This window comes from Tamandua tetradactyla, chromosome 11 (assembly GCF_023851605.1).
Source record: "Tamandua tetradactyla isolate mTamTet1 chromosome 11, mTamTet1.pri, whole genome shotgun sequence".
Classification (NCBI taxonomy): domain Eukaryota; kingdom Metazoa; phylum Chordata; class Mammalia; order Pilosa; family Myrmecophagidae; genus Tamandua; species Tamandua tetradactyla.
This window is the reverse complement of record NC_135337.1, coordinates 391764-408681: the sequence shown is the minus strand read 5'-3', so window position 1 is coordinate 408681 and position 16918 is coordinate 391764. Positions and strand designations below refer to the sequence as shown.

General features: G+C 39.2%; 1 protein-coding gene across 6 annotated transcripts in view; it reads left to right on the top strand.

Moving 5' to 3' along the window:
- Window positions 1-16918, top strand: part of PDE4DIP (phosphodiesterase 4D interacting protein) — a 212731-nt gene that overhangs the window by 19040 nt on the left and 176773 nt on the right. For 5 of the 6 annotated variants that reach the window (XM_077119707.1, XM_077119716.1, XM_077119715.1 and 2 more), the window contains exon 3: window positions 2342-2493. In XM_077119707.1, the coding sequence (XP_076975822.1) occupies window positions 2342-2493 (152 nt within the window). Of the gene's footprint in view, window positions 1-1959; window positions 2153-2341; window positions 2494-16918 lie in introns of those variants that run through there. The other variant, XM_077119710.1, reaches the window with a different exon arrangement.

The following is a 16918-nucleotide window of genomic DNA, read 5'->3' as shown; positions in this document are numbered from 1 at the left end:
AGAGACACACGTGATACTGTGTTAATTTTATATAAACATGTACTCTACTGTATACAGTTTAAAAATAAATCATTCAGTCTTGAATTTCAATTTTTTTAAAGCAGTGGTATAATTGGGGAGTTAGATGTTTCATTCTAAGTAAGAAGAAAGAACTGAATGGGAACCATTTTATTCAAAGCAGCAGCATTTTCCTTTTCATGTTCATCTTTGTCTTTCTCTTGAAGATTATCATGCTGTTCCTCTTTGCCTTCTCCTTTTCCTTCTTTTTCTTATTTTTCCCCCAGCCTGAGAACTTCCTTTTTTTTTCCTGCATCAGACATTCCTTTAGCCTAGAATGCAGACATAGCCTTTTAATATTTTCCTCTATATTGAAGTCTTCCTTTTCTTAAGGCTGCTTATTATCTGCGACAATTATTCCTCATTTCTTCCATTGTCTTTACGGCATCACTGGAGGGTAGAGAATATTCTCCTGTGATTTTGGGGTGACTCAGAACAGAACAAGGAAAAGGTCAGGGAGAGCACTTGGAGACATTGGATACGCTTTGGAACTCTCTGTCTTTTTCTTTTATTTTTTGGTTCCCCTTATGGAGGGAGTATAGGTTTTTGTTTCTCTTTCATAATGTCCTTTGTTTACCTTCACTGTGTCTTCATATTTTCGTTTCTCTTTAACAGGCATGAATTTCCATACTTATGCTCATTTTTTAGAAAATTCTGAGAAACTGATTGAAGCATCAGGGTACTTTTTCTTGGCTTCCTTTTGGCAAATTTGTAAAAAGGAAAAAAAGAAAGTATATGATGCTATTCTGTCAGTTGACTTTTTAGACTCTCCTTTGCCTATGTTTAGTTAATTTTTCCTCAGTGAGGCACAGCGTCACTGAGCTGTGGAAATGACCTGTGGATTAGTCTCACTGTCACATATCAAGACACAGTGCTAATGGTGCTCAGTGTATTGGGAAGGCTGTCGTTCCTTCTGATTTAAAAACAAAAAATAGTTCAGTAGTAAAGGCTCATTGTTTCCTAATGTATTTTTCTGTCTCCACTGCCTGAGATTGCAGCCCCTATCTCAACCCCAATTTGAGGTTCTCCCTGTGCTCTTCTTGACTGAAGCCCTGATTTCTTATTCATTCAAAATATCAATTCTCAAAGGCAGATATAGGTTTAGCAAAAGCTTAACCTTCATAGGTTGTCCCAGGGCAATGTTTCTATTGGTTAATGGAATGATCACATCTCTGCCCATTTGCCTGCTTTTCCCTCTTAGACCTGTTATAGTCCCTTTAGCTGCTAGAGTAGCCCAGTATTAACATACTTCTAAAAAGGGTGAATAGAGAGAACATGCCATGTTGATACAGAGAACCTGGTTTTGAGTTCTGGTTTTGCCATGTCTTAGCAAGGTGATTTTGGGCAAGCAAACTTGCTGAACCTTTATTGACTCATCATAAAATGTATAAAATAACCACTTCTGCCTATTTCATTGGTTGCAGTGACTTTAAAATAAAATAATACGTGTGAAACCACTTAGTGGCTTAAAACAAGGATCCATGAACTATAGCCCATGAGCCAACTGCCAGTTTTTGTAAATGAAGTTTTATTACAACACAGTCCTGTGCCTTCGTTTACACGTTGGCGGTCTGCTTTGGGCTGCAAGGGCAGGGATTAGTGACAATGGCCGTATGGTCCTCAGGCCTAAAGTATTTACTGTCTGGCCTTTTAAGAAAAAGTCTTCTGGCCCCTGGCTTAAGCAACAATGATTTATTCTTTCTCTCAGTTCTGTGTGTTGGCGCGCTCTGGGCAGTCCTTCTGCTGGTCTGAGCTGGCATCACTCCCGTGGCTGCAGCCAGCTGACCCGGGCTGAGGGTGATGGCCTTGGTCATGTGTCTGGCAGTCAGTGAGTGACTGTCAGCTGGGATCTCCTCCTTCCCCAGGCTTGGCCTCTCCTTCTTCGCACCATGCTTCTTCGCACCATGCAGTCTTGCAGTTCTCAGAGGGCTCCTGAGGAAATGCAGAGTCTCTCAGGGCCAGGTCTCTAGAACTCCTGCAGTGACATTTCCATCCTATTCTCTGGGTCAGAGAAAGCCCCTAGGCTGACCCACACTCAAGGGGAAGAGAAATAGACTCTTCTTGACGGGATGAGGGGGAGCGTCACATTGCAAAGGTGTGCGGACGCAAATGAGTGGATTTACTGATATGTTCTTCCATGGGCCACTTCATATGAACTGTTTCTCTGTCCTAGAATTGGTTCTTCTTTTGCAGAAATCAGATTTCTGCTGGAATGTGAAGATGAGAACGGTCACAATGCCATTATCATACAAACTCTGTTGTTGCTGTTTTGTTTCCCTGACAGCTTTTCTCAGTGACCCTAAAGATCGAGGCCCTCCAGTGCAATCACAGACCTGGAGAAGTGGTGAAAAGGTCCCCTTGGGGCAGACACATTCCTTGAGGGTGTTTGAAAAGACTCCTCAGGTGCAGACCCAGGCTCTTCGAGACTTTGAGAAGGTAAGCCACGTGGGTGTAGCACTGTTATCCCAATTAGAACCCGTTCCATGTGGGTGCAGCACTGTTATCCCAATTAGAACCCGTTCTGTGGGATAGTGATGTCTTATAAAAACATGACCTCTGGTTATTCTGAATTATGGGCATGCTACCATAATGGTATCTCTTGCAAGAGTGCATGTTGCAGTATGCATATGCCCTGTTAGCTGTGCTCTGGGGGCTAAGGTTCATGGACAATTGCCTGCACCAGTGAGCTCTGTCTTACTGTTTGCACCCTGATTTACTTTTCAGGTAAATTCAGGAAGTTTCAGTGCCACCCTGAGATTCCGTAGCTGGACCATAGTGTGCCCAGGAGACCTAGCTCAGTCTACTGCCACTGTATCCTCTGATACTGGCCTGGACCACTAGAGATCTTGAACTGTCTAAAGGATGAGGTAGCTCAGCCCGGATCATTTTGCTTCTCAACAGGAAACTGGAAATGTGACTTGTAACTCCTGAATCAACTCTCGAAGTGTTTTGATATGTTTGTTCTCAGTTTTGTCCAAGAGCAATTACCGATCCTGTGATATAGGTTAGCAGCTCTTTATGCCCTGGGCTGTTCTCGGGAAGTCTGTCCTGTAGAACCAGCCCGTGGGTGTTTATGTAGCCTAAAGAGGCATCCCTGTGTTCTATAAAAAGAAACAGCTCTCTGGTACCTCCTGGGCGGGGATCAGACCACACATGAGCAACGTGTAAATGAATCCTGAGATATTTGGGTTTCTTTCGTTTTGAATTGATAGCTTTTGACATAAAATAATAAAATTCTGTTTTCAAAGAAAAGATTAATTAAACAGTGTTGGCATGGTTTTACCGAGATCCATTAAGCTGTCTTTCCTCAATCTGTCAATAGAAATGTTCTGCTAGGATTTAATGTACATCCCACCACAAATATTTCTGTGGATGAGGAATATGTTCCATGTAACATGTGTCTGAGAATTAATAGTCTACTCTTGATCTTTTTTTGCTTAGAGTTGTCATGTGCATTGTTAAAAAAAAAAAAGAATTTGTAGACGTATTAAGTGGCTTTTGAAGATCACACCTCTGCACAATTGCGTGATGCTCGTGAGGGGAGCAGGGCTGGGTAACACTCCCAGCTCCTCCCTCTTCTTTTGCCTTTTGGATCTGCTGCAAGGCAGAAAGGGGAACAGAGGTGCAGAGCTATTCAAAGTTGTGTGGGTGCTCTCTGAAGGACAGTGTGCCCACATTTCCCTTTTGTCTGAGAGGGGATTTGAAACACAGAAGCGAGAGAAATTGAGATGAATGGGGAGAGGAAGAACCTCGGGCTGAGTTGGGAGATGAGCCAGGGGTAAAGCTGACTTCAGATGTGGAGCCCTAATTCCTTTTCTCCTCCAGTGCAGGATTGGGGTCACTGACTAGTCCATACCTCCCAGTGCTGGGAACCACCAATAGAAACCATGCTAGAAAGAAGAGGCCAATAAGAGATATTTTCAATCTCTCTCTCTCCCTCATCCCAACTAACAAATGCATAGCAGTGAAGTCATACTACTTTTTTGTCAGGAAAGTCATTACCAGTAAATAAAGCTGTGTCGTTGTGCTTGCACATCTGTGGTTCTAAAATTCATTCATCCATTCTATAGACTCTGAATAATAGCACCTACTTCATGGGACATCTTGAAAATTGGAGGAAACATTGGTCGGAAGAAAATATAGAAGGTATAGGGACACATTTCAATGCCCAACTTGAAAATGTAAAATATTAAATAAAATAACATCATGTGTTCTGTTAAATTTATAATATGCATTTGGTAGCTTTGGGATTAAAGGATGGGGAACTGTACTCAGAGAAAGGAAAAGAAGAGACCTATTAAAAGTTTTTGTGTCCGAGAAGAGTAGACTCTTTCAGGGATTGAAGCAGGTATCATACCACTAGGTGTAAACTAAATTGTTACTCCAAGGAATGTTTTTCAAATAGAGGCCAATAGGTATTGTTTCCCATAATGTATAAAAAGTTTCATACTTATTTTTTGAGTGAGTGATTTAATTAATTAACCTTGTCAGCTTTGTAATGAGAGGATTTTTTTTATCCAAAGGACCCACTGATGGAGAGATCTCAATTTTTTCCTGATCTGTAGCAAAAATAAATAGCTTTCTTTTGTCTTTACAAACTTCTATGAAAAGAAATCACTGCTGTCCTCACTTTTCAAGGGAAGAAACCAAGCCTCACAGAAGTTGTGATTTTTCCAAGGCCCTAGAGTGTACGTACTACGATTGAAATCCTGACAAGCTGTCTTTGGTTTCACATGCTCAGGTCATGGTTGGCAAATATAAGTGGATTGGGTAAACTTAGCTCTACAAACTGCACAAAGCACAGGCCCCTGGGAGGTGGGTCACAAATAATTTTTTGCACACAAGTGGTCATAGTCGTGTGATGAGAAAACTTCTTTGTGTATGTTTTCTCATTGATCACAGCTCTCACCTCCGCCACGGTCATCTCTGGGATGGTGAAACTAGGACAACACGTAAATAATACTACCTAGCATTTATTCATCACTTCCTGTGTATCAGGTCCTGGTCTAAGTATGTTACAAATGATCTCATTTGACATGCCCTACAACCCTGTGGAGAAGGCATGATTATTATGCTAATTTACAAATAGGAGATCAAGGCACAAAGAATAATAAAAAGGAACTTGCCTAAGGTCTCCTAATTGTGGACCTGAAAATATCTGTCATTTTTGCGGCCTAAAATAGGGACACTTTCTAGGTTGGAGAGCTTTGCTAGTAAAACTTTGGTGCTACTAAAGGTGCTGGCTCATACTGGAATGGCGCCATTAGCTTCTTCTATTTAAATTTACACAAATTGTAATTCTGACTCATGTCTTCTCTAGGGAAACTGTAGATCTACTGTGATCTCCCCATGGTCACAAGCTTTCTACTTTTTTAATTCTGCAATTCAGAGCTGTTTCATGCCTCCATGTCTTTGCTCCTTCTGTTCCCTCTCCCGGAGTACCCTTTCTCGCCTAGTCTTTTTGTTTTTTAGAAAGCCTTCCCCAATTTTCCAACCTCAAAATATATTCCCAGCCTCTAAACTCTTTGAGGGCAGAAAACAGCTCTTACTCATTCTTTTTAATCTCTAGAAGCTAGCATAATGCCGAGTGGATAATAACTGCTAAGTAAATGTTCATGAACTAATCTAAACCTGTTGAAAAGCATTCATGGTTAGGTATTCTGTTGGATTTACATTTCCCCTAGCCTCCACTCAATATCCACAGTAAATTGAATGGTTCTAAGGAGGGTATTGGTATGTGAATTGATTGGACAGGGTGGAAACTGGGAAGGAAAGACATTTATATTTATTTATTATATGCTGTGTGGTAGAGGTCACGTTTCATTCTTTTTCCATGTGAATATCCCGTTATTGCAGCACCATTTATTGATGGGTTTTTTTTCGGAGCCATGGGTCAGGAATCAAACCCAAATCTGTGTGGCAGGCAATAATTCTACCACTGAATTACCCATGCACCCCTAAATTTATTTTTAATGGTGAGGCTAAAGGGCGATTTTACCATCCACACTAGGATGGTAAAATTAGAAATGTAAAGGGAGAGAAAGAAGAGAAACCTTTTGGAGTAATGCGTGATAAGACTTAAGGATCTTGTAGTAATGACTAGGAATAACATTGATTAAGGGCCTATTACATGACAGGCACTTTTCTAGGTATTTAATATATTTTATCTTATTTAATTTTCAGTTACTTTTTATAATTTATGAGATAGATATTATTATTACATCCTTTAAGGCAATGTAGAAACCAAGGCTCAAATGACATGCCTAAAGCTGTACAGGGATTAAGTGGCAGAGCCAAGATAACTCTGATGATTCCGAGGTTGTTGGGGAAATGAGAAGGTGTCATTCATAGAAGAAATCGTGGTTATAGAGATGGAATGTGTGCAGTTTGGTTATGGGCATGGAATCAAACAGGCAAATGCTACAAAAAAAGCCATTCAGAGGTGGTGGTTTATGACTATAAACCCAGGAGGTCCCCCCACTGCCCTGCTCTGTTTACACCTTTTCTAACAATGTCTTCTTTGACATGAAAATACCAGCTACAGTGTTACCCTATTTATAGTCTGAAGCCAGCTTGCTGCTGTGTTCTGAATCCAACCACAGTGAGTCAGCCTACTGAGGCCCCACCCTTCCTGGCAAACTTTTTCACTTGGAAGGTAAAGTCTGTGGGCGTTAAAAAAAAAAAAAGGGAGCCTAAAATTAAAAGGCTTTTGTGCCTTTTCGGAGACATGAGTTATCACAGGCCAGGTTTCCTGGCCCAGTTTAGATAAATCTGGGTCATGTCACCGTCGCCTTTAGGCGCAGCAATTTCAGTAGTTTCTTGAGTGTTTCTCTGCAATTACAGTCTTGGAAAATGAATGCTATTGGTGAGGCTTTTCTTCTTCTTCTTCTTTTTTTAAAAGACATTTATGAGCTCAAAGCCACATTGCTCCAGACATTCTGGTCTCATTTTCACTGGCATTTTGAGACATTCAGACATTTGTTAGATTAGAATGGGTGGGGGCTAGGGGAACCCTAAACTTTCAGCAATCATAGGCACCGTTTTTCTCTCCTTCTTTATAAGCATGAGGCTTCCCAGTCATTCCATAGACTTTCAGCAACATTCTCATTCCTAAAGAACCTTGCCAAAAATATGCATTAAATCGATCTTTTTTTTTCTAAGAACTGCCAAGTAGAAGGAATGTTGCTGAGTATTGTAGAAGGTACAGAGATGTGAGATATGTAAGACTTATTCTCAAAGAGCATAGGACCTGATTAGGGACACAAGGATACACAAGATTTAATTTAAATAACATCTAAGATAACAGTGGAAGAGACATTACAAGATTGGAGTAATTACCAAATAAACGTTATATCTTTAAAACCTAATTTTAGGTCAAAGCATTTTTCTAATTTGTATTCTCTCTATTTATGTAAACTCTACAAAGTTCTGCATGCTAATCACATTTGGTCATACAATGAATGTATTGATAATAAACTATCAGAATGCATGAATTTACAAAAATCGAATAGCCTTGAAGAATTTGAAAGGTATGGCTACCAACACAGATGAGAAAGTGATAACTTCCAGAGAGAATATGGCAGTTGAATGAAAATGATTCTTCTTTTTAAAAGAAATTCTCTCCTTTCAATTTCCTACATTAAAAAAATATTTAAAAATTCCTCAATAAAATTCCTCATTAATTTGTTTTCTTCTCTTCTTCACTTGATGGAGAGAAGCTCTGGTTGTCTCCCTGTGGACCTGAGGACTTTTCACTCCAATGATAATGAATATTCCAATAATAAATTTCAAATAACAACAATGATAGCAGCTAATATTTTTTGAGTACTTGCAGGATGTATGCTCTGTGAACGCACTTGGCTTGCACTGTTATCCAGTCCTCGCAGCAGTCCTTTGAGGTTGGTGCCAGTGTTGACTTCATTGGTATAGAGAAGGGCACTGAAGCTAGGAAAGGACTAGTATTTGCTAGAAAGTTCTAGAGCTAGGATTTGGACATAGGTGTACAGAGCCTGAACATTTAGCCACAGTTTTATTGAGCTTCCTTATTGGCAGCTGGTCCTTTTATTCGTTTGTTTGTTCATCTCCTCATCCAGTAAGCATATGAGTACATTGTGTGCTAAGCCTTACGTTAGCTGTTTACTTGTACAACGATGATCAAGTGTGAACATATGAGAAGAGGTATGTTCAAGGATGTTTCAGTACTCTATATTAATGAAAAAATTAGAAATCGTTTACCTTAATTATCCATCAAGGTAAAGATTAATTATTCCAATGGTATAAGCACACAATAGAACAACTTGGAAGGATATCCATAAAGACAAACTTAAGATTTAAAAAAATTGCTGAATATTACATAAAGTAAAATCTCATTTTTTGACAATTATTACAGTATTACTTTAATAATCTTTCATCAATTGTAACATGTAACTACTGTTAAAAAAATAGAATTACAAAAAGAAATTGTGGTCATCACTTGTAACAGACGTTTTGGTGGTGTATGGGAATCCAGTATTGTATGCATAAGAAGATCTCATTTTTGAGGGAGAAAATATGTTTTAAAATGTCAGGAAGGATATATACCAAAATATTGATGATGATTATGTCCTTGTGATAGAATTAGCATTGTTTTTTGCCTTCTTTCTAACTTCCTGGATGATATTAATTTTTAATAGTGCATGTTCATTTTGTTCGTCTATTCATCTAGCAAATATTTCTGGAGCTCTTACTACCTGCCACATGTCAAGCACTGAAAATACGATGACTCATAAGAAACATGGCTCCTACTCTGGTGGAGTTTACAGATTAATCAATTACAAGAGAATGTAATCGATATTATGATACAAGTAAAGGGTGCTACAGAATATAAAGCACTTAACTCAGTCTGAAGAGATGGGAAGATTCAGGGAGAGTTTAAACTGCCTCTAAACTATGACCTGAAGGAGGGATGAGAATTAGCCATGGGGTAGGTGTGGGGGAGTGAAGTATTTCCATGCAGAGGAATCAGCATGAATCAAGATCCAGATGAGAAAAAGAACTGAACTAAGTCATGTGTGTAGAACATGGGGTGCAAGGAATGGGGGGAATACTTGAGATTGGAGAGGGAGAGGGAAGCTGGAGGGGGAAGGCAAGATATGTTAAGGCGTTTAATTTTATCCAAGTTCAATGGGGAGTTGCTGAAGGCTTTTAAGAGGGAAGTGACCTGATCAGATTTCCCTTTTAGAAAAATTCTTTTGGCATCTGAATGGTCTCTGAATTGGGGGAGTTAAGACTAGAGGCAGAGAGACCAGTTGGGAGGTGGTTGAGTATTCCAGGCAAAGGGTGGTGGTAATGTTGGCATAAGAATGAAAATAATAATAATAATAAAAGGGACAGAATAAAGAATGAATTCAGAGGCAAAATCCACAGGGTTAAGTGGTTGGCTGGCTGGAGAGACAGAGAAGCCCAAGGATGAAGAACCACCCACTAATCTCTCCATTTCCATCCCAGACTCCCTTATCACTCTATTATAAACTGCCAGAGCACCTCACACTTCCCCTTTAAGAATGTAAGTCATTCATTCACAGTCTCGTCTTTTCTGTCAGATTCTGAGTCCCATGAAAGCAAGGCTAGGATTCATCGTGTTCACTACTAGGCATGGTTAGTAGCATAGGAAGCATGCCTTTTCTCTTTTGCTTTTTTTGTTTTGTTTTGTTGTAGATGAATGAAGCATGCCAAGTTTTCTTGCTTGGGCTAATAGGCAATGCCATTCACTGAGAAAGGACACGTGTAATACTTTTGTCATTATTAAAACAACAGCAACAACAAACAAATGAAAAAAGGAGGCCCTTTCTGCTCCTAAATCGGGGGAGATAGTCAGATAATCCAATGTATTGTGATGAGAGTCACAACAGAAGTAGGTACATAGTTCAGTGAGAGCTTCAGCCAAGCTTTAGGGTCGCATATGCTTCCCCTAGTGGTACTATCTAAATCACATTCTTAAGGATGAATTGGAGTTAGGAAGGATGAACCAGAGGTGCGGGGTGGTGGAGGTGGTGGGGGTAGGGGTGGAAAAGTATGACATTCCAGAGTAACGTTGCTACACGTGGAAAGGCCTGGAACAACAAGGAGCATCGTGAGTTTGGGAATAGGAGGCTATATGTTATGACTGGGGCACTCAAGTGTCCAATAAGTTCAAGTTGGCTGTACCTCCCTGCTGACCAATGCATTATTGTTACTACTGTAATCATTCATGGTATCACTATGAAACCTTAGCTCCTACACCTAGAGCAGACCCTGATTGTGCCTTTGAAACTGTCTTCTTTCCTACAGAAGGTTGGAGGAATGACTATTGAAAACTTAGAGAGAAGTGAGTGAGGCCATAAATTGGTATTCCCCCTCCCCCCCCAAAAAATGCTAGAAGCTGAGCAAGTAATATTCCTTGGTTGAACCAATTATGAAAAAACAACCCCAAGTACTTCTAGGGTTGGAATCAAGCATGGAACCTAAGAGATGTGGGAGCGCCAATCATAATTGCAGTCAACTGTCATTTCTGCTTTGGAGTCTTCTTAACTGTCTCTCACAGCACTTTTTCTGGCTGTACCAGCTATTTTTGGTGGCCAGGGAAGTTATTTTGTTTTGTTTTTATATAGTTCAGAGTGCTGTAGTGTGACGATGGTGTCACCTTGTTATTCCAGGATTGGGGGTGGTGTGGGTGGGTATCTATGTTAGGAGAAGTCAGCAGAAACATCATCTGAACCCCTATTCTTTATCCACATGATGGGGCTGCCTAAGACAGTTAATGTGTTGGCCTGACGTAATAGCTCCGTTGTTAGCTCTCTTGTCATTAGGCTAGTTATTTCAAGAAAAGGCTGTGTAGAGGATGGATATCTTAATGCTTCTGAGTTTTAGAGGAGAAAATGGAATGGTATGACTAATATTTTAGCATTTAAAAGACTGGAACTTCAGGAATTACACTGAGATTTCAGAAAACAGATTTTCTATTTTTTCTTAATTGTGCAACACTGAAGGAGAAAGTCCTTTCTTTATAGACGTCACAGTCTGCTTTCTGATCCAGGTATCGGTGGTTGGTTTCTAGAACACATGGCAGAAACACCTTGTGTTGGGGTAAAAGAATTAATGAGTTGAAGACCACACTGATTAAATTTAATTGACATTTTCTTTGTTAGAATGTGGGCTGCAAAAGTTATAAATCCTTTTCAGGACCACGTAATGAGTATGTTTTTCCTGTGCCCAAATGTAGAATGGGCCATGTGTTCTCATTCTGTTTTATCTGATTGATACCAATCCGAAGGAGTGGGTTCTCTGTTGGATTCCTGAGACACCAGGATTTCAAAGCGCAAAGAAGTTTATGACTAAGCGTGAAGCAGGAGATTAGATTACCTATTGCTCTAGAAATCTGTCTCTCCGAATTCCTGTAACTCTTTCTAGTATCAGAAAGATGAGCAGGGTTTAGGATAAGGAGCACAGAGGCTGGAGATGTCGCGATAGAGATGCTTTCATTATTGAGAGTGTGCAGACTGGCCCCATGCTCAGCCACAGGACGTAAGAAAATGGCTGCCTAAATGTGATGGTGGGCATGGTCTTCAGTGTTGTAATGAGGTGTAAGTCACTTGTAGGTTCAAGTTGAAGCTACTGCCACCTTCGGGCAGGCCAGTTTGGGTTAGCTCAAGTTCCATCTGGTAAGATAGTTTGGGAACTGGGTGGGTTAGTTCTGGGCTGACTCGAGTCCCTTTGTTGATAAACCTCAGGGGCTGTCTTTTGTCAGCAGAAGACTCTAATGTTGAAAAACAGGATAAGGGGGTATAAGTGAGGGTCAGACACAAGGTACTTACAGTCACAAAATAAAAGCTACATATTTATACAGTCATCAGCTAGATTACGGTTAAGAAATTTCAGGTATTCCCTTCTGGCTATTCTAATATATAGAAAGAAAAAAGAAATATCTATGGAATGATTCAGTAATCATTATAATTTGTTAACTCCTAACTTCTCGGTTACATGAAGATTAACTTTTGATAAACATGGTCCTGGATTCATTCCTTTCAAATTAGTTTTTTTTTCTTAATAATAACTATTTCACAAACAAAAAGAGTATATGGAGCATATTAAAACAATTTTCTGCCTATCCAATAACTTGATTTTAACAAATATTATTTTCACTGTATTTACATCAGATTGAAGGAAAACTAATGAGTTACCATTACAGATACAGCTGCAACCCGGTTAGTATGTTATACAGATCCCCAGCCCCCTAACTCCTTTCCTCCAGTTAAATACTGTTCAGTAATTTCCCCAAAGTTATGTTAACTGGACATCACAAAGGTGGGATTTGAATCTAGGTCTCCTTTGTTCAAAAACCGTTACTATTTTCACAATTCCATGCTACTTGTTCAAGATAAATATGTATAATAGGGGTAATGCTTATTGCCTGTTTGTAAATGGAGAGTGAAATAACAAGGGATTCTTAAGACAGTATTCTCCTGTTACTCTATTTACCATATTAACTTATTTAAAATATTTTTATTTTCAAGAAAGGTACAGATATGAATTATCACAGATATTAGATTGGTAGATCCAAATTGCTAAAGTATTATTATATTTGAAAAGACTAACTCCATTAAGGTAATTAATATTTGTTTAGTGGAGTGGAACTATTTTTAGGAGAGAGATTGGTTAAGATGTATGCGTTTTGAAGTATCTCGATTCCAAGATCTAGTTGGGGGGTCTGAGTGTGATTCAGCAAATGTGAAGCTGCTTTGTTTTAATGGCTGACTTGACAGTTGGCTGTGTTAATGGGGTGTGACATACAACAGCTGGGCTGTAATCCTCCTACTATTGCTGGCATTGATTGAGAACTTATTAAAAGTATTATTTCCATCATCACAAAGGGGTTTGAAAGAAGAAATTCAGCAGAGGAGAGTTTTGATATTTGGAAAACAGTATTTTGAGAAAATGTAAAGATTTTAAATTTACTATGGAAAAAAGAATGGGCAAAAATAGAAACGTGCCAAGTAAGGATAAAAACAAAGGAAGAACCTGCAGTGGCTCTTTATTTTCAAAGAATAGCAGAATTTATGAAGATACACAAGCCTGGGACTGCCCCCTGAGATCCTGTGAGTGAGCATAGCATGAGGCTCAGGTATATATGTGTATTTACTTGTTAAGGTTATAAAAACCAAACAAGTAGAACAAAATATAAGCAGTGAACAAACAAAATAACCTCCAGGTAAGCGGTTCTCAAGTCACCTTCCTCCCCACTGCCTTTCTCCTCACCCTTGGTCCAAATTGCGAGCGATCTAAAGAAAAAGCTCAGGCTCCTCACTCTGAACCTCAAGGCCTCCAGGACACACGTCCTCATTTCCCAGCCTCCTTGTTCTTGCATTAAGACTAGGACATTCCCTTTGCTTCAGCCCCGTTGGCCTCTGGACCTTTGCTTATGTTCTACCTGCTTAGATTGCCTTGTGGTCTCCTCCCAGCTTCTCCAAACCCAATTCGTCCTTTTAGGAGAGCTCAAGTACTAATTCTATAGGGAGCCTCTCTTTTTCTATTTTCTGTAGTTCTTGCTATAGTTTATATTATCCTTTGCTTCTAAATTGTCACATATTATTCCCTCTCTGTTTGATACTCTTGTAGAAAGTCCAGATTCTGTGTAAAAAAACTAGTCTACTAGAATAATATATTTGATTTATAAAATAACCTGTTTATAAGAAGGAAGGTCTTTAAATATGTTCTTCATTCTAAAAGAATCTGTAAACAATTTTGTATGTAGGTTGAAACCTACTAGAATTAGATACAGTGAGGTCAAAGTCAGCAGGTTAGGTATTTACCCATTCATTTATTCAACAAATATTTATTGAACACCTACTATGCACCAGGCACAGTTCCAAGCACTGAATACTTCAGTGGACAAAGTAGGCAAAAAATCCTGACTTTCTCATGGAGTTTACATACTAGTGGGGAGAGACAGAGAAGAAACAAAATAAATAAGGAAACATAATAGTTTATTAAAAGATGATAGTGGAGTTGAATGAAAAAAACATGATGAGAGGGGATACAGAATGAGTCATGGGTTGGGTTACAGTTTTAAATAGGATGGTCACCGCCGTAAGGAAATGACATTTAATCAAAGATTTGAAGAAGGTAAGGAAGAGAGCCATGTAGATAGCTATAGAAAGAGCAAGCTAGATGAAGAAACAAGCTCAAAGGCCTGAGGAGGGAGGGTGCCTACTACTTTTGAAAAACAACAAAGAGGAATACTGTGGCTGGAGCCGAGCACACAGATGGGAGAGTACTGGGAAGTAAAGTTAAGAAGATAATGGGGAGGGGAAAGGCTCCAGGTCTCGTGGGACCTTGGGTCTTAGGGACTACTGAAGTGACTTGGGCTGTAAGTTTACTGTAAGTTAGATGGACAGCCAACAGGCTTTCCAGCAGGTGAGGGATCTGACGTGTAAAAAGGGTCACTGTGGCTGCTGTGCTCAGGGTAGGAGTAGGGAGACCAGTTTTGAGGGATAGTCAAATAATTTAGGGTAGAAAGTATAGTATCTTGGACCAGAGTGGTAGGGGCCCTGGCGGTGGTGATGGTGGGTGGACTCTAGATATGTTCTGAAGGTAGAAATAATAATATTGAAAGACAGATTAGACAATGTGCGCAAGAGAGAAGAGTCAAAGATGATTCAAAGGTCTGGGGACAAATGACTGCAAATATTCAGCTGCAACAAATCGAAGTAGGGTCTGAAGAGGGTGGGGCATGTTTTGGGGGATGGTCAAGAGTTCAGTTTCAGACATCAGTAAGAGATGCTTATATTAAATACCCAAGTGGAAATTTCTACTAAGTTAGATATAAACTGGAGTCCAGGGAAGTGTTCAAGGTGGGCCTATAACTTAGAATTATAAATAAAGAAAACATTATTTTTCTACAATCCATATTTTATCCAGTGTTGTTTCTTCAGAGCTACTAAAACAAACTTCTCTACATTATTGGGAAGTTATGAGAATAATGCAAGCAAGCTGGCCTCTATATAACAAATCAAATATGCAAAATATGAAATATTTATGGAGTACCAATTTGAAAAATATTTAGGGAGCACTTCCTAAATACTGTGCAATGAGAATACAAAGAGACAATATGTGCCTTGCCAGCCCTCAGAAGCTCCAATCTTGTGGAAGTTATTGTAAATAGGCTGTGACAGGTTATAGAGGTCTTCTTAGGTGGTTGTGGGAACTGTAGGATCATGTAAAGACATAATGTTATAGACCCCGTCTTTGGGTAGCTTGCAGCCTCGTTGGAGAGATATGATGCATACAAAGTTAAGTAGCTCTCAAAGGTGTAACGAAACCTTCAAGATAACAATAAAAGCAATATCATGAGGCAGAATATGAATACTTGCCAAATGTCAATATTTGCCTTAAGAATTCAGAAACGGAAGAAATTTTTCCAGACAGATGTAGCAGGGAAGACTCTGTTTGGGTGGGATTTGAACTAAGACTTGAGGAAGAGGTAGAGGGTTTTGAAGGGCTGTCATGGGATTTTTTCTTTATTATAAGAGTGATGCGATGCCTGTGAAGGGTTTCGGTAAGAGAGATGAGAGAATGAGATTTGAGTTTTAAAAACTTACTTTGGCTATAATATGAAGAATAGATGGCTGGTGTAGATTTTGGCAAACACAGTAGAGAAGTTTTTGCTATGTGGTTTGTGGTGAGAATGGGACACTGAAGTTGAACTATCTAGGTCTTGGGTGAGGGGACTTGGTTGGAGGATTGTTTGGGAGGCAAAAATTATAGCCTTATAAGAGAATAAAACCAATAAGGGTGAAAGTGTAAAGAGAAAAAAGCAAAAGGCTAAGGGTAATCTGTCAACTAAGCACCCACTTAAAAGAGCTGGCAAAAATCGAGTTTAGAGAGATAGGAGAACAAAGTGTCGCAAGTCATAAAAGGAAACAGGCGTGAATGTGCAGAAAGAAAGATCTAGGTTGAATACTATTCTGCATTCATAGGCAGTTTTCACTTTCCATAAAACCTTTCTTAAATTATCTGACATGATAAAGGATTCCAAGGGAACAGCAAAAGCATGAATAACCACTAATCTAGAATCTGGCAGCTTAGTTCCCCTTGTGCAAAATGGAGGTTATAATAACTAGGTTATCTCTGTAGAACCTTAGATTAGGAAAGGGAGTTTAAAACTATCTAATTTCCAACCACTTCATTTTATAAATGAAGACAGGCCTCAGGAGAATTCTCCCAAGGTCACACAAGCTATTCAGTAAATACCTGGAACCAGAAAAATCTTCTGAGTTTTACTTGAGACCTTTCTCCTTACTTCACTGTCTCTAAGTCTAAATGACATTCATTTATTCTCAGTGCAGAGATTTAATTAAAATACTTAAATATATTTTAGAGGTGTAAATTTTTTTAAATGGGGAATATCTTGGCTTAAGTTACCAACTATCTATGATTAGAAACATATTGTCCACTTCAAATCCAAATCTATTGAGAGAATGCTCATTTTATTATACTTTCCTGAGGCTCCTTTATTCAACTTCGTCTTTCAAGACAGAAAACAAGTTCAACTGCTACTGAGGCTTTCTCTGACCCTCCCAGTTGGAATTAATCACTCCTTCTTCTGGGTTTCCATACATTCCGTTTTTTAATCAAACTGCAACCTGAAACATATTAGTGGGTCATGAAATCAGCTTCATGTGTCACTCCCCAAAAAACAAATAGAATAGAAAACAGAGTGCCTCACACATGTTGTGATTACTTTCTGGAAGATTTACTTCAGTTGTGTGTGTGTGTGTGTGTGTGCGTGTGTGCATGTGTGCACTAGGTTGCAATGTAAAATGTAAAAATTTTAAAAGCACAGATT